The following is a 23704-nucleotide window of genomic DNA, read 5'->3' as shown; positions in this document are numbered from 1 at the left end:
ATATTCAATAGTAATGACAAACTTAACATTATTAACACTATATATATGTATGATGACTCAAATTACTTCAATTCTAATTAAATTATTGTTTAATTTTTTATAAGTATGAGTGGAATGTTATTTTTTTATGCATGATGACTCAATTTAAGTTGACATATCAATGTACAAGTGTTATGTTAATGTAATTATTTATAATGATCATACTCATTATAAAGACATAATGTTAATGATAATAAGTACATAACTATTGAAATCTATTGTTTATTTATTTATTTGCTTGCTATAAGGAAAAGAGTAAAAAAAAAAAAACTATGGGTGTGAGGAAACAAACCCTTCAATGCAGTGATGTACGCATTTAATAAGTCGATTGATTCATACATTTGTCTTTTTAAATATTTAAAAAATGTGAATCGCTTAGTCAAAAATAAAAAGGTTCTACATATAGTTTTCAATTATAAATATATAATGATCAATCTTATTAAGGTCATGAATGATCTACATAAGTGTAAAAGAGCTAAACTCAAGAGTAAGTTTTATGGTTCCTTTATCCCATACTACATTGAGACCCTCCAAAACAATAATGAACTCGAATGCTATATGTTATATATAAAACCTGTGATTTAATGTCTATGGTTGTTATAAATGGGACCTCTATTTGTGACCTTTCTAATATCACTCTTGATCGACTCATCCGTATTAAGCTTAAACCAACTAGTCAAGAATATTGACCACCTCACTTTAGGGCTACCAACTCCATAACACGTGACCTGATGCCTAAACTAAAGGGGGTCGTGAACATCTCACCGCACCACACACAAACTCACTTCTTCTCCAAATAAACCAAATAGTGGTAGCAAACATTGAAGACCTATCATTCAACGAACACAATACAACCTCAAAGCCTCATTTGCATATTTATTCAAATAGTAGTTAAATACAGAGGCATTTAACCTAATTTTTACTATAAATTAATATTAATTAATTAATTTAATATTTGAAATTTATTTTTATTTAAAAGCGAAAGAATATCAATTTTAATGATCAAACTTGCATAATAAATTTAATAACCAATTATGTCACATGTCAAAGGTGTTAACATATTATCTATACAATTACTAAAGTTTTATGATTGAAAGAACCGCATATTTATTGAAATGTTAGGCCACGAAATAAATATTAAATTTAAGTATTTGATTGTAAAGTGAGTTTTTAATTGGTTACTACATAATTTGAAATTCGTTTTTAAATTTAAAGAATGTTAAACTTAATTATTTTGACAAAAATCAAATTCTCTCTTATATACAGGAAATAATGAAATAATAGGTGGCCACCAAATAACAAGTGGCAAACACTTAAAATCAAATACAGCACACATGTAGCAAAAATTTAATCACAAAGATAGTAAGTAACATGTACAATCGATAATACATGGCAGCATATGATGGTAAATGAAGATCTATTAATTTCAAACAATTATAAAGACATACTAATTTAGATTTACTATCTTAGTCATCAAAAAGAATTATTAAGGAGGAGATCAATTAAATCCATCAATTACAATCACCTTAAATCATACATACTAAAACTGGAGGTTCCTTAGGCTTTATTTCCCTCACATTGATTTAAGCATCAGAACTATCTAGTAAAAACTCAAGTTGCTTGCTTATTCATCTTAATATCTCTATTCATAAGAACTTATGTTAGTTATAAAACAAATAAAAAACTGTTCACCTTCTATACACTTGGGTTCTTAAGTACAAAAATAACAAGACACTATTTTTACAATATTACAATTCAACATTTTGCTTTCACCTGTGGCTAAATCTTAGTCTCGTCGAAAAAGAATATTACTTCCAAAAAGTAATCAGGACCCATGAGTGTCACTTGACCATAGATGATAGTCATAAGCCATATATGGCATCCATTAGTACACAACAGGTTTCACATGGAGAAAAAGACATCTAACACTTCATAATTAATTAAGTGGTAACTTTATACTAAAAATAACATAACATAACCTCTTAATGATAACGTATGATATTTAACTCAACTAAAATTCTTACCTTCATAAAGAATTACCAAAGCACCAATTATCCAGCTAAAGAATAATTGATAACAAATGACGTATAATATATATATATATGTGTATATTTGTAATGACATTCTGACCTAAACAAATTTAGACATCAATGTCATTCACAAAATATAACCCAATATCACAATTTGCTTATTTATCTAAGTTCTATGACTACTAGATTAGGATGGTCGCATATTCGTTACCTAATATATCTCAATTCAAATTTAACTTTATTAGGTATTTGTCTTTTTATCACCACACTGACCTTTCTACTAATAGTATTTAGTTTGTAATAGTTTAGCAAATAACAACTCCGATAATAATGCCAACAAACTAGTAGGCAAAAGGTCATTCATTATTATTGGCTTTGTCTATGTGCCTGTGAGGAGGAGATAGTTACTATGATGGGCGGGACAGAAAAATCTACATATTAATGCAAAAACCAAATACTGGTGAAGCACACCCGCAGTGCAAGTACTTTATATGATATCCATCTAGGTAATATATGATTTTTGGAAATAAGATCTCCTTAAAACAAGAATAGACCAAAATGACATTTCTCCACCTGCAAACAAGCATGTATAGGAAAAAGAATAAATTATAATTGGAAGGAAGAAAAGTTCAACTACGGGCTACTCCAACAAAATCCATGAAGGTAATTTTGTCTTGCATATAAGTATATCAATAATCTTTACCAAGTTTGTAATTTTTGCTCCAATATGTGGATTATGAAAGCATAAGATACCCAAGATTATAGTTTCACCTTTGCTTCAATGACATTGGAATCATTTTAGGAAATTCTCAACATCAATCACGAATTCGTACTTCACATCCATTTTTATTAACCTTTCAAGAGCTTCGTTGGCTTGCTGGATGGGAATTATCTCTATATGTGGGTAAATTTTATGAGCAGCACAAAAGTCAATAATTTCTTGGGTTAAATATAAACCTCCAATAACACTACTAGAAAAGGTTCTCATGCCTGTCAAAAGAGAACATTAAAGCATTTAATTCACCACTAAGCATATTCTTGATTGAAAGTTATATGATGACATTTAGACATTTGTTCAGAATATAAATATCACCAAATTACCCAGAATAAGGCTTGCATGACTGAATTTGACTTCACTTGGGAACCCCACCAGGATGTAAACACCAGCAATCTTCAAGAGCAACATGTATTGATCAAATAGGTGATCGCCAGAGGCTATATCAATGATAAAGTCCAGCGACTTAATGAGGCCCTGCATGTAATTTGTCAATTTTGAAAAGGATGAGTCATCATTTTCAAATATGCTGAAACGAAAAAACATGATTTCAAATAGCAAATTGTTTCCACCATAATATGCTCTGTGTCAGATGCTAGAACAAATCTATCAGCACCAAGTAAATTCAGGGCTTCCTCTTTCTTGGATATGCTTGTGCTAAAAACTGTTACTTCCAATCTAAAAGCCTTTCCAAATTTCACTGCAATGTGACCAAGACCACCAAGCCCTATCATGTCAAGGGACTTGCTAGATTGGTTTATCTTATACCGCATCATTGGGGCGTAAATAGTAATTCCAGCACAAAACAAATGTGTTACTGAAGCCAATGGATAGTCAACAGGTATCTGTTGATAAACTAACATTGTTAACATTACTAATGCACTAAACATGTTTCTTCAACATCACCTAAAGTATCAATACTCTCAAAAAGTTAAGTCAAAATATATAATATCGAAGCCTTACTTTTTGAATTTACTATAAGTTTTCCCTACCAAGTAGTGTAAGACATTATTTAGCTTCTCTTATATTAACTTTAGGGAATGTCAATATCTTATGGTTTAAAGACAATCAAATAGTTTTGCTATCATCTGAATCTACAAGGGAATGATTCGTCATTTAACATGTTGTATATGACATTTATACTTGAAACACACACTCTGAGTACATTAATAAGTAATTGATCCCTCCCAGATGGTTTGATCTAACAAAATGAACTCTATTATGAAATTCCTTAGATACCTAAGTGGTCTCGAACCTAGAATGTCCATAGAAACTGTAAAATTATAGGCACAGAATGCACAAACAACCTTCATCATGAGCACTCATCACTGATCAATTTGCAAGAATTCTTGTTCAGCTATGAATGCTAGCTTAATATTTTACAGCAGAAAGACAAAGAATTTAGAAAACCATATGGTCAGCCATTGCTGCCATCAATTTAATTACCAATGAAGTTAATCAATTCTCTAAAAGATTTAGTATGAAAAGATAACGACACAAGCAACACAACAAATGATCTGAAAGCACCTGCCTTTCATGGACGACAATAAAACTAGAGTATCCTCCTTTTATGACAGTACCATCTACATCAATGCCATTGAAAGTGGGAACTGACCCTTTTACACAATCAACCTCCAACCCATTATTACAGTAATCACAATCTCTACATGAGTTGATATAAGTTCCTATTCCTACATGATCACCAACTTTGAAGCGTTTAACACTCGAGCAAACCTCCTTCACAATTCCAACAATCTCATGTCTGCTTGCAAATCACCATATCAATGTTAGTACAAGACATCATTTTGAATTATTTGCAACATGGATTTAGGCCACATACCCAGGAACCACTGGATACTTTGAATCTCCATGTTTATTTATTGTCCAGACAACATCAGCATAGCAAACTCCACAATGGGTTATTACTAATGATATATCATCACTTTCAAACATCCTAAATGAGTTTTAGGCAGTAGATGATAAGATTATATTTTAAAAGTTCAAGATCATTTAACAACTACATACTTGCTTTTAATCAATACAAAAATATATGGTGCTCCATTTTCTTGGTCATCTATTTTCAAATACATAACCTGACATTGCCCTTTTTATAACATGGTGTTTTAGCCTAAAATTAACAAGAGGAACACAATGGGAATACCATGTATGTACACATTTATAATCATACCAGATTAACGGGACAATTCAAGTATGCTGATTAAATGGAAAACAAAATCTGTGGATGATTCTGAAGCTTAACAACAAGGTCAATTTGATCATGATATATATGAGAGTATGATACAATCAGTTGCAGTGATATATTTAGAAGTATAATACTATCTCTTGCCATATTTATATTCAAACTGTGGGACGAAGCTCAAAGCTTAACATGACTAAAGAATATATATGACCAATATATAATTATAGAAATCGACAAATTAGGAAGAATGAAAGTGCTCAAATAAGAACAAAGATAACAAAGAGGATATAGTTGATTGTCCAAAGTGTTTAGGATTTAAAGGCACCTGCGATTGAATTTAAAGGGGAGAGAACTCTAGATGAATCTCTTGCTGCCTAACCTACACAGTCTTCTTTTACAATCTCAGAACTCATGGTTGACTAATCTGCCGCACATAGGAATAAAATAAGTTGCTGCAAAAATCATTTTTCATTTTCTTTCACTAGTGTGAAAGAAGTCATAATATGTTTCCAAGATAACCTGTTCAAATACATACCAATGCAAGGAATTGATCAGTAAGAGATGAATTTTGTGTGGAGGCAGCAAAATCCCTCGAAACCTTGAAGAAAACATTAGACAATGTGTGAGGCTTAAACATATGGTACAATACCGCAGATAGAGAAGCAAACCGGAACTTGATGGAGTCTGATTACATAAAATTGATAAATACAGCATAAACTAAAATTTAAATTTTGACTAGTGTCAAAACTGCTTTACCATAGTTTTAAACGGTTTGCTTCTTGTAATTGGTAGAACCGATTTCTGGATTCTCCGAAATGTAGAATTTCCACGAATTGTAACGATCTGGAGCTCTGATAGAGAGAGAGAGAGATAAAAGGCAAACCGAAGAGCATAACGTTTTCTATATATAATCGAGAATAATTTGTAAGTGTATTATTTATATTCACACAAAGTAAAGAGGTAAAGGTAAAAGTAAAAGTAAAATAGTAAACAACAAACAGTTTAATGAATAATATAAAATTAAGTTAGTTAATCACTTAATTAACTAATCTAATACGAACCCTTCTCATATGTCCGCATCGATTTATGCTAATTGCTAATGGAACAATAACAGAATAGGTTGTGTGGATTGAATTCCCGTCTGAATTTATGGCAAACATTGACGTATGGATGTGTGTGAGTTTCTGAGTGAACCCGAGAAAATGATGATCCATCTTTTTTTAAAAAAATTTCAATCCCACAAAACAATTGTCAAAATAAACAAATTTAAATTTAAAATAAATAATAAATAAAACACAATTACAATAATAATAATATTAATAAATTATTTTATAATAATAAAAAATTATTTTTAAAATAAATTTTATTATTTTATTGTTATTATTATTATTATTATTATGATAATCATAATTATTTATTTTATTATTATATATTTTTATTTAATTTATTATTTATTTCAACCAAATAAATTGGAATATCAAATCTCTCTCTCTCTCTCTCTCTCTCTATGTAGATATAAATCTTTGTTTTCTAGGAGAGCCTTTTACACCAATTTTTTTCTTTTTTTTTTTTTTTTTAAATTTGGATAACATGGTTATTATTTGGGATAGACATTTTGCAGCAACATTAGGACTTTATATGGAGGCAAGTTTAGACAACAATTAGAACATTTTTTTTTTTATATAAATAAGATGGTTAAGAATTTTTTTAAAAAAATTTGTGAAACGGTTCCAACTAATTCACATTCATATTTTTATAAATAATAATAAAATTAATAAAAGTATATCACTTGTTAACAAATTTCACATATACCACTATAAATTAATAGTGTTAGTTTTTATTTGCAGTATATATTAAATAAATTTTTTTAAAAAGTAAAAAAATAAATTTAATTTAAAATTAATTGAGGAGCTAATTTAAATAAAATTAAAAAATCAAGAACCAAATTATTATTATAGCCTTACTATTACCATCACATAGAGTGAAGGAGGAGGATAATGATTTTAAGTTATTACATCAACAAATAAAAATTGAACCATATCCCACCACATTTTTTACGTAAAATGTTTGACGTATTATATGGTTTCGAGATTTTGCGGAGAGTTTAAATGTGAACTAGTTTGAACTAATTAGCAAATCTCAGTTTAAATGAAAAAAAATGATAAAATAATTTAAATTAAAAAAAAATTAGTCTAAACTATTCTCAGTTTAATAATACCAGAGGGCCAAAAAAAGTAAAAACTAATTAGCAACAGACAGGATAGATCAGCCCAGATAATGGGTCAAGCTTCCAGGTTTAAGCATAAATCAAAGCACTACCACATGATCTAGTCCTATCACAAAGTAAACTCTTCTCTGGTCCAGAAAACAATATTTTTTTTTATTTATCATATGAAACATTGGCAAATTAGTATGATCCAGAGGGTTGCAAAATGTTGCTAGACACCACCAACATGGTATAATCAAATCTAGTAAAATGTGCAGACTGTTTCATTGCATTCTAAGAAATTCAAACAGAGAAAAATCTTTACACAGTTTTATAGATCATCCGATTTCAGCGCAAACCATATCAGAATAAATCCTAGGTAAATGCTTGTAAGGAGAATTCGTAAGGAGAATTCGGGCTGGCTTCAGAACCTAATACCTAAGTTATTTTGAAGCTGATGCTGGGAAATGGTAGCTCAAAGAAGCATCCGTACAAAAGGAAGCACACAAGTTCCAAAGAACAGGAAAAGCAATGGCAACGGATCTCCACTCATCTTATTTTCTTTGCTTCTTCCCCTTCTTCTTAGTCAAGGGCTTCTTGGTTTGCAGTTTTAGTTCAGAAGCAGTTTTCGATTGGTCACTTTGAGGTTCTTCCGGCAAAGTACAGTGCAGAAATTTCTTGTTGGAACCAATTTGGTTGCAGAATAGCTTCAGCATCTTTCTTCCCCTCATCCACTTGAGCATTATTTTCATGTGTGTTTTGCTGTTTAATCCACTAACACCAGCGTCCTGTTATAAACAAACATTAAGAGGGTAAAGTAAAGGGAACAAAACGGTAAAACAATTCAATCATAAAAGTATAATTTACTTCAATACATGCATCTAATCCTATATTTTGATGAAGGATGAATAACCCTGATTAGAAGATCCCGGTACTTCATTCATGTTTCCTTAAACATTCCCAAAAGAAAGCCTGAATTTAACAACTAGTACTACTACTACGAGCTTAAAAAAAAAACCTGAATTTAACAAGTACTACTACTATTACTACTACAAGCTTAAAGTAACTGCTTCTATGTGAAATACCAAATTGTCACACAAAGCATGATGGACAGAGTTACAGTTGGGACAGTGGGGAGCAACTGTCTCATTTCAGTCCAAGAAATGTTTATTTATATATACTGATATTTTCATTAATTTTCAAAATTCCTCCATTATATTTGAGAAAGGAAATACAGCACTATGAACAGTAACAAAGAATCAAGTAATATGATTTTCCACAAAAAATTACGCGAACCAGAAATTTTCCTTTAAGTTTATTTTGACTTTATTAACCTCAAAGATCTTCATGTACATAAGTCAAAAATAAAATGCCAAATAATCTCAGTGCCCTTTATTGATTAAGTTGCCTTCAGATAGAAAAAAATCTAGTACCAAACACCAAGAGATGAATAACCAGCATATATGATCATCAGACAAAGTGCTTGCATATGGCATAATTGCATTAGCAGATCACTTGGATTTAACATAATCTAAGACTATGTTTGTAACAAATCAACTTCATTTGTAGAATTTAGTTAGTAATTCATACATAATTTAACTATGAGAAGTGAAAAGCGTGTATAAAATAATTGACCTTCTATCATTCTCTAATAGAATTTTCATCAATTCTAGTGTTATAATCGGAGTAAATCTAAAACTTTTATAGACTTCCTTTTTCTTACAGATAATAAGTATGGTGTGATTCATTCATTCACAAGCAACAAGGTGGTGCCAGTCTATTTACAAAACAATATTTACATTTCAATTAAAATATCAATAAAGTTCTCAGAATCCTCAATTGTGTAAAGAAAATGATTCATAATAAAAAAATCGGAGTTTGGAACCATCTATCTCTTACCCTATCAAAGTCAACTTCCAATCTCTCGAAAGTTCTCTTGTTCCTCTATTTCCACGCTACCCAAAAGATAGCAAGAGGAATGAGACTCACATGTTTATTCCCTCCACTAATACCCAAAATCTTTATAGAATTCATTTACAAATCCATACAACTAAAACATTATAAAAATAACTAAAAATAATAAAAATGGACCTCATATAAAATTAGAGGTACAATTAGAAAACCATGAATTTCAAATTCCATCAAGATTAGAACAATGAGTTTCAATTTTTATTATCTTTTGATAAAATGTAGATCATCTACTAACTAAACTAAGTGTAGATTTATAAATAAATTCTATAAAATTTCTAAATTTTTTTCGAATAAATACTTCGTGTAAATTTTTAAGTAAATTATATAAAAATAATGAATCGGTTCCAAACATAGCCAAAGCTCCCTTTGGTCGAAGCTTGCATTCCACTGGCTATGAACAACTGCAAAAACGCTAGAGTTCAAACTGCATAGCTATTCTGAGTATCTGAACTTAAGACAAATAAAATGGCAACAACCAACAAAAGATGAACAGGCAAACAATGAAGGAAAAACTTAAAGAACTTTTGAGTAAAAAATGACAAAGTACGTATTATAGCTGCTTCTGAATGTACTTATTATATCAAGCCAATTCCTTTTTCTTTTCTCACAATTTAACTGAGATTTCTATATGCTTTCATTAACTAAAAAAACAGAGAGTGGAAAAGTAAAGAAATTTGAACCTACCTTCGCATGGATCCAGGTGTTGGAGACGGTGAGAGGGCCATGGAGCTTGATGATATCATAAAGAGAATGGGAGATGGCGTACGCTTCCTGCGTCGGCACCTTCGGGTTGATTTTCCTCACGTTCACTGCGCATTTCCGGGACATGTGCCTAACGAATATCTCACCGGCCATTCTCCCTATACTACTGTTGTTGCTACCACTCCATGCTTGGAGAACTGAAGCTCTCAATTTCACTCCTCCTCTAAACCACATCGTCTTTCTTCTGCTTCTTCCTCCTCCGCTGTAGTCCGACAAGGGTTTTGCATCTCTAAGGCCTTCTTCATGTGAGCACGTGATGCTCACGTGGACTCCACTCAATTGGGCTGGGTTATCCACTTATTAATTGGGCTGGGTTACCCACTTATTAATTGGGACTCTGCATCATATTTCCCTCAATTTCTTTTTCCTTTTTTTCGCTGAGCAGAAGAACCGGCCGGAAGTATATGATAGTTCCCTTGGCGCTTGAACAGTAGGGCTCCAGGGAAGACGGATTTGCTGTTTACCGGCATGTCGTCGTCGGTGACGTCGACGTCGACGTCGTGGTCAGGAGTTAGGTGTTGGAGGACGGCGTTTCTGACGTTGAGAGATGAAACTCTGACGAGCCCACCGCCACCACTTGCTCCGTTGCTTCAAAACCTCATTTTCTCCCACCATCACTCTTTGCTCTCTGCTGCCTCCGAGCTTCCTCCTCACGAGGTGATTCAATTCTGTCTCTTCTAATCATACAGAGCTGTCTCTTCTTGCTTTGTTTGTTTAATTTTTGTTCGCATTTGAATTTCTTTCACTGTTTAAATGTTGCAGGTCACTTCGGATTTGTTGTTTCTTCTGGAACTGGTTGCCACAGCAAATGCTTCACATGGCGGTGATGCTGGAGAAATGATTCCTGCATCTGCTCACACTTGCCGCTTGGTGAGCCTTATCATTCTGATGATAAATGGTCCTTTTGTTTTTGTTTGAATATTATTTGGCTCTTACTGTTGTCAGTCTCGCTCTGTCCTAGATCCATGATGTCTGTTATCGGGTTTCTCTCCAACTCAATCCTTCTTCCTGGACCCTTGTCCTTAACTGTTTTGCCAAAATCTTGGATTTCCTTCTCGGCGCGCCTGGTAATACACCTTCCGTTTCACCAAATGCAAATGCGAGTGCACCTAGAACAAGAACCGTTATGGATTGTTTGGAGACTTTGAGGTTAGTTGCTCTCAGTTTTGACTGCAATTTTTCTTTTCATCTATGGACTGAATATGGTGTATATACTGACTCATGCCATAATTCTTCCATTTTCACAGACGATTTACCATTTATAGAAAAACCTCCGTTTCAGAGGATGTCCACCTGGTCAAGTTCCTTCTGAACAGCATAGAATGCTTGCAAACAGACTTGGTTTTTTCATATCGTTACCGCCAAAGTTCTTCTGCCAATGCTGCGAACAGATGCAGTGGCTTATGGGAATTTCAAGCTCTTGCCTTTACTATGCTCGGTGAAGCATTTTCTGCATCTGGATCTTCATTTCCTCGTGATATTTGCCAATCAATAATTGAGGTAAATGTATTCCATAATTCATTGTTGTACTTCTGGTGTTTATACAAGTTTGGGATTCTCAAGTGTGTGTAACGTGAGTTAGGTTCTTAGAAAAGTGATGGATGTCCTAGGATCTAAGAGCTTGCTTGTGGAAGACAATGTTATGTCAAGGTATCATAATCTCCTTTCCTCAGAAACTAGTGGAAAAAGTTAGAACCTGTATAATGTCACTTCCCTTCTCTTGGTGTATTTACCCATAATCCTGTGACTCTTAACAGTTAGTTATGATACTGCAGGTTCTATGCGTCTCTTCTACAATGTTTACATCTGATCCTTGTAGATCCCAAAGTTCCCCTTTCTGATCACGTAAGTACATGAATTTTGAGTTTGAAGAACACAAACGACATCATGGTTGTGATTGTCTGAATGTCCAATAGACATAGCCTTTTGTCTTTTCTCATTTTAAGAAAAAAAAAAAAAATTAACTTGCAGGTGTCTAGTTTTGTATCAGCATTACGGATGTTCTTCGTTTATGGACTTTCTAGTAGAATACAGCCTTCATGTCCTGATGTTGCTCACAAGGAGAAGCAGCCTGATTTAATGACCCTGAATTTGAATGCACAAGAGCCAAAGAGGAGAAATCATGCCCCATATAGGCCTCCCCACTTGCGGAAAAAGGAAAGCATTAACCTGAAGCAGGACAAAGTTCTGGATTCCCAGTGTTTATCTGATCACGAGTCTTCAGTGGTAGATTTGACTTCATTAGATTCAGATTATAGTGACAGTGAAAAATCTCTTAATGATCCTGACTGTGTTCAGAGGTCTAAGGTTAGAGTAGCTGCTCTTGTTTGCTTACAGGTAGGGGTACGTTTATTTTCTTTTCCCTATTTCTTGTCACCTTGACACTGTATACTATTGAACCATAATAGGTCTTGATTTTGTACTTTAAATTCTCATTAAAAACATGATGACATGAATACAGGCCCGCCGAGGTCAAAGAATTTAGTATTGAATTTATAATGTCTTAAAGTTTTTAAAATGAAATCTAGGCATGTAAAATTGATAATTGAAGGATTTGATTAAAGGATCATCTTTTTCTAGCTTCTAGTTTACAATCTATATATATTCTTTTCAAAAAAAAAAAAAAATACTTTTCTACTTTTCATTTCAAAAAAAAAAAAAAATATATGTATCTTCTTTTCATGCTCAAGTGATTTGGTAGGAGGCCAAAATTTAATGCTCAGGCCGCCATGAGTTGGTTGAGGATGCTACTGTTATAAATGATTTCTAATTATAAGATCTAGGATCTAATTCTTTTGCTGGTATGATGTATGTTTGTAGCACTTATCTAGAAGTATTCAGATAATCTAATTCTTTTGCTGGTATGATGTATGTTTGTAACACTTATCTAGAAGTATTCAGATCATAAATCTCACTTGCAAACTATGCTCTGCCCAGTTGAGATTTGTTCAATTATAAAGAAACTGCCTCATTTTTCAAAACTAAAGAAGAACCTTTTTTTTTATTAACTACGATGTAATTTCTCCTTTTCCTATCCACTTTTTAAAAAAATTCTCTTAAAATGTTCTATTGCCACTTCATAATGTGTCATAAATATTCAAAATACCTCCATCTACTCTTCAAAGCACCTTAAAAACAAACAATTTTTTATTCTAAGAAGGAAAAAAGAACAGTTGTATTTGCTTTTAGCTAAAATTAAGCAATTGATCTTCAGGAGGAAAAAAAAGGAACAGTTGTTAGCAGGCATGTCTCCTTTCATCTTGTCTGCCATATGTTATGTGATTACCACATTTTAGATAAATATTTCTGCCAATTTAAAAAAATATAGCAAGAAGCAAATTATATAACAGTCGGTAATAGTTATTTTAAAAAATAAATAACAGTTGGTAATAGGATTTTTATTCATTTTTAAAGGGTGAGGTTTTTTTACGGTGAAATGGACCTCAAGAGGGTAGCCATACTTTGCCATTGTTTTGGAAGATTGATATAATATTCTTATTAAAGTAAAATACAGTTATATATATCTGTCTTGCTTGGCACATGTTTGAACAGTTTTGTCTACATTTAAAACTATCTTTTGAAGTAATCTTTTAAGTGGAAGTTGATTTTTCTGTTTATTTAATTCTTCTAGTTATGGGAAGATATTTTGTGCTTATTTTTAGTTTTATATGCTGAAACTACAATTGAATAACAAGTGAAATCAATCCATCTAATTTTGTCATGGTTTTGGCTGATCTTTTTTATTGTGAGAAAAGGATCTTTGTCAGGCTGATCCCAAATCATTTACTAGTCAATTGACAATTCTTTTGCCAACTAATGATGTATTACGACCAAGGTGAGACTTTTTTTTTAATTCTTGTTGAACTAATTTGTCTAGGCTGTCATGATTTTCCAAGGTCTAATAGTACTTGCTCCATGCAGGAAGTTTGAAGCAACTTTAATGACAGTCTTGTTATTTGATCCTTATTTGAAGGTAATGGTTGTGTTCTTTATAGATGATATCTATCCAAGATCGATTTTTCTGCCCACTGATTAATGATGTGGATTAATTTGCTAGACAGATGTTCTTCTTATAATTTCTTGTGATTATGCTTTCATGTCAGTTGCATATCTAATCCAAAATTTCCGTCTTTGTGGTGCCTAGGCGCGGATGACATCTGCTTCAACTCTTGCAGTCATGATGGATGGGCTATCATCTGTTTTCCTGCAAGTAGCAGAGTACAAGGAATCTAATAAATATGGATCTTTTATGGCCCTTTCCAGCTCTCTTGGATTGATATTAATGCAACTTCATACTGGTACTTGAAGTTGGCTGTGAATTCAGTCAGTTGGTGTTAATTGTACTTCTTTTGTTTCTAGTTCTTCTTGATGTCCACTGCCTACATGTTTTCATGTTTGAATTCTATTAATATTTCTGTGTTTTATGGTGTAGGTATTTTGTACTTAGTCCAGTGTGAAACTCATAGTAGATTGCTGGGATCCTTATTCAAGATTCTTGTGCTATTGATTTCATGCACTCCGTATGAATCCTCCTTCATTTGACTGTTTTTCTCAATGAATACTTCTCCATATGGTTATCCTGGATTTTAAAATCCTAAAAGTACTTTTGTTCTTGAATGAATCACTATAGATTACTGTAATCTTGTTTGCTCTTTCTATTTTATGACTTTCTTTTGTACTAATAGTGTTAGTTTGCCTTTGTAAATTCTCTGTATACCTCTTTAATGGCCCTCTTTTTGAAACTATGATCTGTAAGTATTCAAATGTAGATTTGGGCCATCTGTAATAGACACCGCTTCAAATGAACTAAGATTTTGCAATGTCAAAAAGTCACACCTATCTCTTTATATATCTAGATGATTGTGCATGTTTGTGTACAGCTGTAGCAGATGCATAGCCAAAATTTTGCTGCAACACATGATAAGTTGCAGGGTTTTTGGTTGATCATCTGCTTTTGATGATTATCACCACAGCCATTTGTACCATATGTTGTCAGATAATATGATTCTTTTACCTGATAATATTGTACTGAAAGTAGCTTTGACCTTATTGCATGTCAGGATGGTTTATGTTTGAACTAGAATTTCTAACCTCCAAACTTACAGCAGTATGATCTTGACCTTACTAGGTTGTGAATGTTAGTAAGGTCGTGAATTTTTAAAGATTCATGTAAATGATGCATTTGCAGCAGTATGAATTCTTTCCTAAAGTTTGTCATGCTTTAGCCCATTGAGAAAACAATGCATTTATGTGCTTATATTGTTTCTCTTTCTGTTTAAATCATTGAATAGATATTCAAGAATGCCTGGAGATTTGTTGCCAACAGTAATTACATCTTTAGAGAAGAGGATTGGGGAAGGATTTCTGTTCAAAACAGATCAAACTGGTTTGCTGGTTGGTATTTTTCTTCCCTTGGTTTTATTTAAGTAATTCTTTACTTGTTGCACTAGGCTGGGGATGGCGGTGGGAAATTAAGACTTCTTGCCCTCAATAATATCTATTTTACAACTTTTCCTTTCTGTAGGTTGCTGCAATGGGTTGCTTGACAGCAGCTCTTTGTACCTCCCCTTCCCTGCTGCAAGTTAGAGAGATACTTTTGGAGGAGATATCCACAGGTTGGCTTCATTTTCTTTGTTAAACCTTTGGGGTTAGTATAATTTTGTTTGGAGAACTTACATGCACTATTGTTACCTGGTTGGTTCATGTTGCTTACTTTGGTTCAATTGAAAATGTAGAAAATATAGGAAAATAAATTTGTTTCTTTTCTGTTTTGCCTAGTGGAGAGAATCTCAAAATGGTTATAACCATTTCTGCAATTCTTTCTCCCCATAAATTTGTTAGGAAGTTGTTATTTTTGTTGCTTTATTTTCTATAAATTGTAGTACCGCCAAGAATGAAATTAAGACAAGTAGAAGAGGATTTTCCATTCTTCAAACCTTCATGGTATCAGAGCGATTCTGATCCAGGAGAATCATCCCGATTGAGCCGCAGTCAAAAATGGCATCGGGAGAACTACCGTCTTCTCTACCAGAAATTTCATCGGGCTCTTACCATCCTTCTCCTACCAGACATGGCTTGGTTGAACCATCCTCATCATTCCTTACTTGGCATAAGCTGAATGATAGCAATTACCTTTAGTGGTCATCGTCAATATTACTCTTCATTCGAGGCAAAGGTCGCGAAGAGTATTTTACTTGTGAACTCTTACCTCCACCGGCGAATGACCCGAATGCTCGAATATGGAAGATTGACAACAGTATAGTAATGTCGTGGCTCGTAAGCTCGATGACGCCCGATATCGCAGAAAATTTCCTTCTCTACGAGACTGCACAGAAAAATTGGGAGGCAGCTCGGAAACTCTACTCCAATAAGGAAAATACATCAACTATCTTCGAAAACAAGTCCACCCTTCACGAACTGAGACAAGGTGAACTAAATGTAACTCAGTATTATAATTTTCTATCTCGCAGCTGGCAGCAACTGGATGCCTTCGAAGAAAGGAGATAGAACTGTCCCGAGGACGTTAGAAATTTCCGGTCATTTGTGGAGGAGAAACATATTTTCAAATTTCTGCTGGTTTGAACAGCAACCTTGATGAAGTACCCCCGGGGGGGGGGGGGGGGTGCTTGGCATCAAACCATTACCTAGCATCCGCGAAGTCTTCTCCGAGATTCGAGGAGAAGAAAGCCGAAGAAGAGTGATGATGGGTGATGCGCAACTCACTCAATCTTTCAAAAACACTTTTGCACTCTCGACAAGAACTCAGGACTTGAGAGGGAAGAAAGGTCGGCCTTGGTGCGACCACTGCAAAAAGTCTGACCATGTCCGCGACAAATGCTGGAAACTCCATGGAAAACCAGCCGATTGAAAGTTGCCCAGACCAGAAACCGACCACCATGGTAGTCACGCGTCCGCTGGAGAAGCATCTCTGAGTTCTGTGGAGAGTAGCCCCTTTAGCCTCAAGCAGCTAGAAGCATTTCAGAAAATTTTGACCCAGAAAAATTATCAGCCTTCAATCAACACATCAGTGGCACACAAAGGTAAAATTCATGATTTATCTGTGTATTCAGCAAAGCAGGTTTTGGTGGTTGATTCTGGAGCGTCGGATCATATGATTGGAGGTGTGTTACTGCTCCAAAATTACAACAAATTTGAAGAAAATATTTTGATTAAAACTGCTGAAAGGTCTGTCTCCAAAGTGGCTAGATGTGGCTTCGTAATTTTATCTCTAAATTTGACATTTTATTCAGTCTTTTATGTGCTAAAATTAGACTGTAATTTGTTATCAGCGAGCAAGCTTTGTGGAGAGCAGAAATGTGTTACTAAATTTGTTTCTAATTTGTGTGAATTCAAGACTTGGACTCGGGGAGGATGATTGGCAATGCTAGGATGATTTTAGGACTATACCTTCTTCAAACAGACACTTCTAGGGGATAAACTCAAAATGCAGTATGTGCAAATTCTGTTTCTATAAGTCATTCAGATAATGATCAAAATATCATGTTATGACATTATCAAATAGGGCACCCAAATTTTGTTTATTTAAAAAAGTTGTTTCCTTCACTGTTTAAGAATAAAGATCCTGTTTCATTTCAATGTGAAGTATGCCAATTTTCAAAACACATTTGCAATTATTTTCCTAGTTTACCATATAAATCTTCTAAACCATTTGCATTAATTCATAGCGATGTATGGGAACCTTCCCGAGTCACTAACATACCGGAATTAGGTGATTTATATCATTTATTGATGATCATACAAGAATTATCTGGATATTTCTTATGAGAGAAAAATCTGATGTTGGACCTATTTTCAAAAAAATTCAATACCATGATCCAAACACAATTTCATATTAATATTCAAGTTTTAAAATCCAATAATACATGTGAATATTTCGAAACCTCTATTGGAAAATATTTCACTGATCATTGCATTATTTACCAAAGGTCGTGTGCCCATATCCCACAACAAAATGGTATAGCTGAAAGGAAAAACCGACACATCCTGGAGGTTGCCCGCTCAATCATGTTTACCACTCACGTCCCAAAATTTCTTTGGGGAGAGGCTCTACTCACTACCACTTACTTGATAAATCGGATGTCTTCCCGTATTCTCAACTTCCAGTCACCATATAAATTACTCTCACAAACCTTTTTTGAATCCCATATTTGTAACGGCCCTGGAAATTTAAATAAAATGTATGTATTAAAATCTCAAATGCAGAAGCGTAATAAAAATTTTGATTAACATCCCTTACATAATAATCAAAATGTATTCAAAACATGAAGGAACAAACTACCTAAAAGAGATACTCGAAATAAAAACTATAAATATAACTATGAAGTCTTTAGGTGTTCCCTTCGCCGTCTTCCTGCGGAACGGGCTCGGGAACAACATCTTTCTGATCTGAAATGGTTAAATGAGGAATGAGCTATACCAGCCCAGTAAAGACATCACACTATCTCACTGCCACGGAAGTAAAGGTGGGTAGAAAACAAAAATGACCAATGAAGCATAATTTATAACAAACTCGTTTATTAACATAAAAACCTTTACTGTCCACTTATCTCGGTGAGATACATGAAAACAACATATGAAAGCAATAACATTATCATCGTCATGAAATCATATAGACTTTATAACATAACACTTACCACGCCTTTGCATTTCAATCATTAAACCACATGTTTTCCTCTTTTACCAGCCTACTAGTATCCATGGGGATCCATAGGGGGTCCCCGCTACCTGTGAACCATTAACATTAATAACCTGATTTCAGGGCCGTCCCTATACCCCGTCCGGTATGGGCGTCAAAACCATAAACCTCCATACCCCGTCCGGTATGAGTGTGAAACGAGCCGTCCCCATACCCAGTCCGGTATGAGTGCCAAAACACATAAAGTCTCCATACTCCGTCCGGTATGAGAGACCACGTTCTCGGTAGGGTTCCCTACGGACCCGGTCTGTCCACCATCTCTCAGGATATCTAGTCAGGCTGTCCACATTATCCATTTTGTCTTTTTCCTTGATCTCAATCATCCAATCATACACAACATGTAAACCAGTAATTGACATCAAACAAGACAACACAGTATCGGGTTCACCATAATACAAACCATAATAAAAGAAACCACAATTCATGCATATGAGACCATAAAATAAATACATCAAACATCATGCTGCATTTAATACTGAAAAATAGATCAAACGACAACTGACCAACAATGTACCAGATTCGGGCTCCATTGACAACCTTAATTAATTACACATCTATAAAGTCACAAAATACCGTTTAATTATTTATTAAGCTTTAATACCGTGATAGGAAATAGGGTGAGGGGTTCTTAGTCTGAAATCGACTCTACAGTATGCCTACGGGCTGTCCCTAATTTTCCTGAATTTTTTCTAGAAAACTGAAACGCACTACTGGTACCTGCACGTGTCCCAAAAAATTCCAAATAAGACCTAGGGCCCCTTTCGGCCAATATCGGAATTTTGGCACTGCGGCTCCGTCGTGCTCCGTCGACGACGCCGCTGCCTGCGGCTCCGTCGTGCTCCGTCGACGACGCCGCTGCCTGCGGCGGCGATCCGCCTCGTATTGGCCGTTTTCGGCCAAACTTGCATCGGTCCCTGCGATAAAACAACCTTAGGGCCCTCGGTGGGCCAAAAAAATTACGAAAAACCGAGACTTACGAGCGACGGTGCTCTCGAGTGCGGCGGCTCCTTCGGCGTGAGTCGCGTTTTGATATTTGGCTCCGATCAACCTGTAGAGAAAAGAATGACGATCACAGTGGTATAAAATTTGCATCGAACGGAGGCCGGGAAGGGCCTCATCGGAGGCAAAAACAGAGGGGAGTCGTGGCGGCGGCGCTGGACTTCTGCGGGGTTTTCTGGCTGTTTGACCGGTGGTTTGGCTCCGGTTTGGCCATAGGTGGATTCAGTATCGAAAAACGAGCTAGGGGGAGAAAATTTACCTCGATTGGCGGTCGGAAACTTCTCTGGTGCGGCGGCGGCCGGCTCCTCCGGCGTCTAGTTCTTCTTCTCCGGCGAGGCACTGGCGGCTAGGGTTTTGTGGTCAGGTGTGGGTGGGGTTATTTATACCCTTTGCATTTTAATATCAACCGTCCATCAAAATTAAATCTGGACTGTCCATCGCGATGCGATCTGCGCCGTCCGTATGCATGAATCTGAGCCCTTCGTGCGCACGTTTGATCTAGGCCGTCCGTGCGAGCGGGAACGGATCTGGGCCGTCCGATCGCGCGCACACGGATCGGCCACGTGGCCCGTCCCGTGTCAGCGTTTCCTTGCCACGCGGCGTGTCCTGGTTGGCCGGGGCTGCTGACCGGGCTGCTGACGTGGCTGCTGACGTGGCACAATTTTTCTAAATTGCGTTTTGACCCCCGGTTTCTGATTTTTTTTTTCAGATACACCATCAGAATCTAAATTTTCACATCTTTTTCCCAAAATCAATTTCAATTAAATCCAAATAATATTTTTACCCAATTTTATCATTATTATTATTTTTATTTTCATTAAATTAAATTAAATTAAAATAAAATCTAAAAAATTCAAATATAAAAAAAAAATAATAATAAAATAATATAAAAAAAATATATTTTTGGTGTTACAATATCCTAAATAGCCTATCACTCAAAGTTTTTGGGTGTTCTGCATATGTTCATATTCACCCACATCTTCGAGGGAAACTTGATCCACGGGCTGTAAAATGCATCTTTGTTGGTTACTCTGCCCATTAGAAAGGATACAAGTGTCTAGCAACCCTCTTATTCTACAACTGATATTCATGGGGAGAACTTTACTCAGGAATATCAGTTGTGGGATGTTAGCATACCTCCTCTCTATTCACCTCCTTTCTATTCATCCCCCCTAGAACCTGAACCTATCATCAATACTTTACCAAAAACCACACAGAAAGAACCTGACCCAGTGTTAGGAACAGAAAACACATTTCCTGTCAATAATGAGTTACGTGTCTACACTAGAAGGAACAAAAATCGAGGAGGGAAGACACATGAATCAGACAAGCTTTGCCATGAATCTGTTCTGGCTCCAGGGACTTAGAAATTTATAGGTAATGAGACAGCTATTCCTGTTACTGATATTGATAATGAATTGCCTATAACTTTAAGAAAAGGGACTCGAACATGTACCAAACATCCAATACAGGAATATATCTCATTTAGTAAGTTGTTTTCAGAACATCATGTCTTTGTGTGCAGGCTAGACAATAATTCACCAGAACCAAAGTCTAATCATGAAGCTCTGGAAATACTGGAATGGAAAGCTGTCATCCAAGAAGAGATTAGAGCACTTGAGAAAAATGGGACATGGGGGTTAACTGATCTGCCCACAGGAAAGCGTCAGGTTGGATGCAAGTGGGTCTTTACAACAAAATACAATCCTGATGGGAGTATAAATCGATACAAGGCTCGCCTAGTAGCAAAAGATTTTACTCAGTTTTATAGGATAGACTATGAAGAAACATTTGCTCCAGTAGTCAAGTATAATACAATTCGGGTATTACTGTCACTTGCTTCTAACCTTGATTGACCACTTTGTCAGGTAGATGTAAAGAATGCGTTTTTGAATGGTGACCTAGAATAAGAAGTATACATGGATATCCCACTAGGATTTGAACTAACTGATGATCCTCAAAAAGCGTACAGGCTCAAAAAGTCACTATATGGTCTGAAGCAATCTCCAAGAGATTGGTTTGACAGGTTCACAAAAGCAGTAAAACAAGAAGGGTATGGGCAATACCAATCAGATCATACACTTTTTGTTAAACACTGCATCTCAGGTAAAAAAACTATCTTGATTGTCTATGTAGATGACATTATTTTGACAGGAGATCACATTGAGGAAATTCAAAGACTTAAAAAATTTCTTGTTAAAGAGTTTGAAATTAAAGATTTTGGAATGATGAAATACTTTTTTGGTATGGAAGTAGCCCCGTCAAAAAGGGAAATTTTAGTATCACAACGAAAATATGTTCTTGATTTCCTGAAAGAGATCGGAATGCTCGGAAGTAAACCTGCTGACACATCTATGGATCCGACCGTAAAACTTGGATTCGACATCAGTGATAAAAAGGTTGATAAAGAAAGGTACCAAAGATTGGTGGGCAAACTCATCTATTTAGCACACACCAGACCTGATATCAGTTTTGCAATTAGTACAGTGAGTCAATTCATGAATCAACCAACTGGGAAACACATGACGGCTGTATATCGAATTATGAGGTACTTAAAGATGACTTCAGGTCAAGGATTGTTCTTTCAGAAAATAGAAAAAAAGGATATTGAAATGTTCATTGATGCTGATTGGGCTGGATCAGTAACTGACAGAAGATCTACATCAGGATACTGTACCTATGTCTGGGGCAATCTAGTAACTTGGCGCATTAAAAAATAGTCTGTTGTATCTCGTAGCAGTGCAGAATCTGAATTCCGAGTACTTGCTCATGGAATATGTGAAGGAGTGTGGTTGAAAATGATACTTGTAGAACTGAAAGTTTATGATGGTACCTCTATGAAAGTTTGGTATGATAACCAATCAACTATTAGTATGACCAAGAATCCAGTTCATTATGACCGAACCAAGCACATAGAAATTGATCGACATTTTATCAAGAAAAAATTGGAAGATGGAACTATAACCCTTATGCATATCTCAACAAGTCAACAGGTTGCAGACATCCTAATAAAAGCTTTACCAAGAGGAACATTTGATAACATTTTATCTAATATAGGTTTACTTAACATTTATATAAATTAGATCGATGGGGAGTGTAGAAAATATAGGAAAATAAATTTGTTTCTTTTCTATTCTGCAATTCCTTCTCTCCATAAATTTGTTAGGAAGATTTGTTAAGAATTTGTTATTTTTGTTGCTTTATTTTCAATAAATTGTAACACCACCAAAAATGAAATTAAGACAAGTAGAAGAGGATTTTCCATTCTTCAAACCTTCAGAAAATGTTCCCAAATTTTCAAATCTCTCTCTTTTTCCCCCTCTTTAGTTTGGTTTTGCTGGCTGTTTGAAATGGGGAATTGGAGCATCATCCAAAATTTGGCAATTAAATATAATTTGGTTTATTTAAACATGATAAAATAGGAAAGAATATCACTAAATAAAATGGCTAAAATACTATAATACCCCTTGAACTGTTCGAAAATATTGAAATTCTTCTTGAAGTATTTTTTGTTTAAAGTTCCCCATAAACTTTCAATGATGAAACAAAATTTTTCGTATCTGTTAACTTTCTCTAACAACATCTGTCATTGTTGACAAATCATGTGACATGGAGAAACTATGTTAGGGGTTCTTTAAATTTGTTGACGTGGCAGCCATGTTGGTATATGAGTTTACTCACCTTTCAAATTTAGGCACTTGGTCTCGCTCCGATCAGAGAACCTGAGTGCGTAGTTTGAGTCCCCGATTAACTGCAACATATATTGTTTCTTCCCGACCGATTCATTCATCGTAATGCAAGCCTGCAACTGCACAAACTCGTGGCTGCCTCATCTGTTTGGAACCGGAACCCATGTCTGCTTGAACGAGCTCTACAGAATCCTTTGAACCTTGCTCTTACTACCCCTGAAAGGGACAGTAAGAGCATCGTCATGATTTTAAGCCCCTAAACCGGTCCCCATCTCCTCCATTATGTCCCCAGTTTGAATTCCACTTGTCGACTTTCG

General features: G+C 35.0%; 4 protein-coding genes and 1 pseudogene across 6 annotated transcripts in view; 1 reads left to right on the top strand and 4 right to left on the bottom strand.

Moving 5' to 3' along the window:
* Positions 1-2467: 2467 nt before the first annotated feature.
* On the bottom strand, positions 2468-3270 carry LOC148253229 (putative cinnamyl alcohol dehydrogenase 1). Its single transcript, XM_088222645.1, has 2 exons — positions 3171-3270; positions 2468-3059 (listed from the first exon to the last, which is right to left on the bottom strand). The coding sequence occupies exons 1-2, from the start codon at positions 3253-3255 to the stop codon at positions 2863-2865; spliced, it is 282 nt and encodes a 93-aa protein (XP_088078771.1). The 5' UTR covers positions 3256-3270; the 3' UTR covers positions 2468-2862.
* Positions 3271-3335: 65 nt separating this feature from the next.
* Positions 3336-3707, bottom strand: LOC148253228 (putative cinnamyl alcohol dehydrogenase 1 pseudogene; annotated as a pseudogene).
* A 591-nt stretch (positions 3708-4298) lies between these two features.
* LOC110816554 (putative cinnamyl alcohol dehydrogenase 1) lies at positions 4299-5457 on the bottom strand. Its single transcript, XM_022044789.2, is given in 4 exon segments — positions 4299-4606; positions 4685-4798; positions 5370-5385; positions 5388-5457. Coding segments are annotated over 4 exon segments (504 nt in total). The 3' UTR covers positions 4299-4302.
* Positions 5458-7513: 2056 nt separating this feature from the next.
* On the bottom strand, positions 7514-10205 carry LOC110816483 (tumor necrosis factor receptor family protein). The gene is made up of 2 exons (XM_022044692.2): positions 9906-10205; positions 7514-8038 (listed from the first exon to the last, which is right to left on the bottom strand). The coding sequence occupies exons 1-2, from the start codon at positions 10155-10157 to the stop codon at positions 7805-7807; spliced, it is 486 nt and encodes a 161-aa protein (XP_021900384.1). The 5' UTR covers positions 10158-10205; the 3' UTR covers positions 7514-7804.
* A 134-nt stretch (positions 10206-10339) lies between these two features.
* LOC110816583 (ARM repeat superfamily protein) overlaps positions 10340-23704 on the top strand; it is a 46338-nt gene continuing 32973 nt past the window's right edge. The window contains exons 1-13 of one of the 3 annotated variants that reach the window (XR_015821447.1): positions 10340-10640; positions 10746-10853; positions 10945-11132; positions 11231-11483; positions 11566-11633; positions 11759-11828; positions 11955-12326; positions 13739-13818; positions 13905-13956; positions 14128-14281; positions 14416-14503; positions 15275-15377; positions 15508-15598. Coding sequence is in view for 2 of the 3 variants with exons in the window: in XM_088222511.1 (XP_088078637.1) it covers positions 10452-10640; positions 10746-10853; positions 10945-11132; positions 11231-11483; positions 11566-11633; positions 11759-11828; positions 11955-12326; positions 13739-13818; positions 13905-13956; positions 14128-14281; positions 14416-14503; positions 15275-15377; positions 15508-15598 (1816 nt within the window). In the remaining variant the exon portion in view is untranslated. The remainder of the gene's footprint in view (positions 10641-10745; positions 10854-10944; positions 11133-11230; positions 11484-11565; positions 11634-11758; positions 11829-11954; positions 12327-13738; positions 13819-13904; positions 13957-14127; positions 14282-14415; positions 14504-15274; positions 15378-15507; positions 15599-23704) is intronic. The other 2 variants (XM_088222512.1, XM_088222511.1) reach the window with 2 other exon arrangements.

Source organism: Carica papaya, chromosome 6 (assembly GCF_054855325.1).
Source record: "Carica papaya isolate Zhongbai chromosome 6, ASM5485532v1, whole genome shotgun sequence".
In the NCBI taxonomy this organism is placed as follows: domain Eukaryota; kingdom Viridiplantae; phylum Streptophyta; class Magnoliopsida; order Brassicales; family Caricaceae; genus Carica; species Carica papaya.
This window is presented reverse-complemented; position numbering and strand designations above follow the sequence as displayed.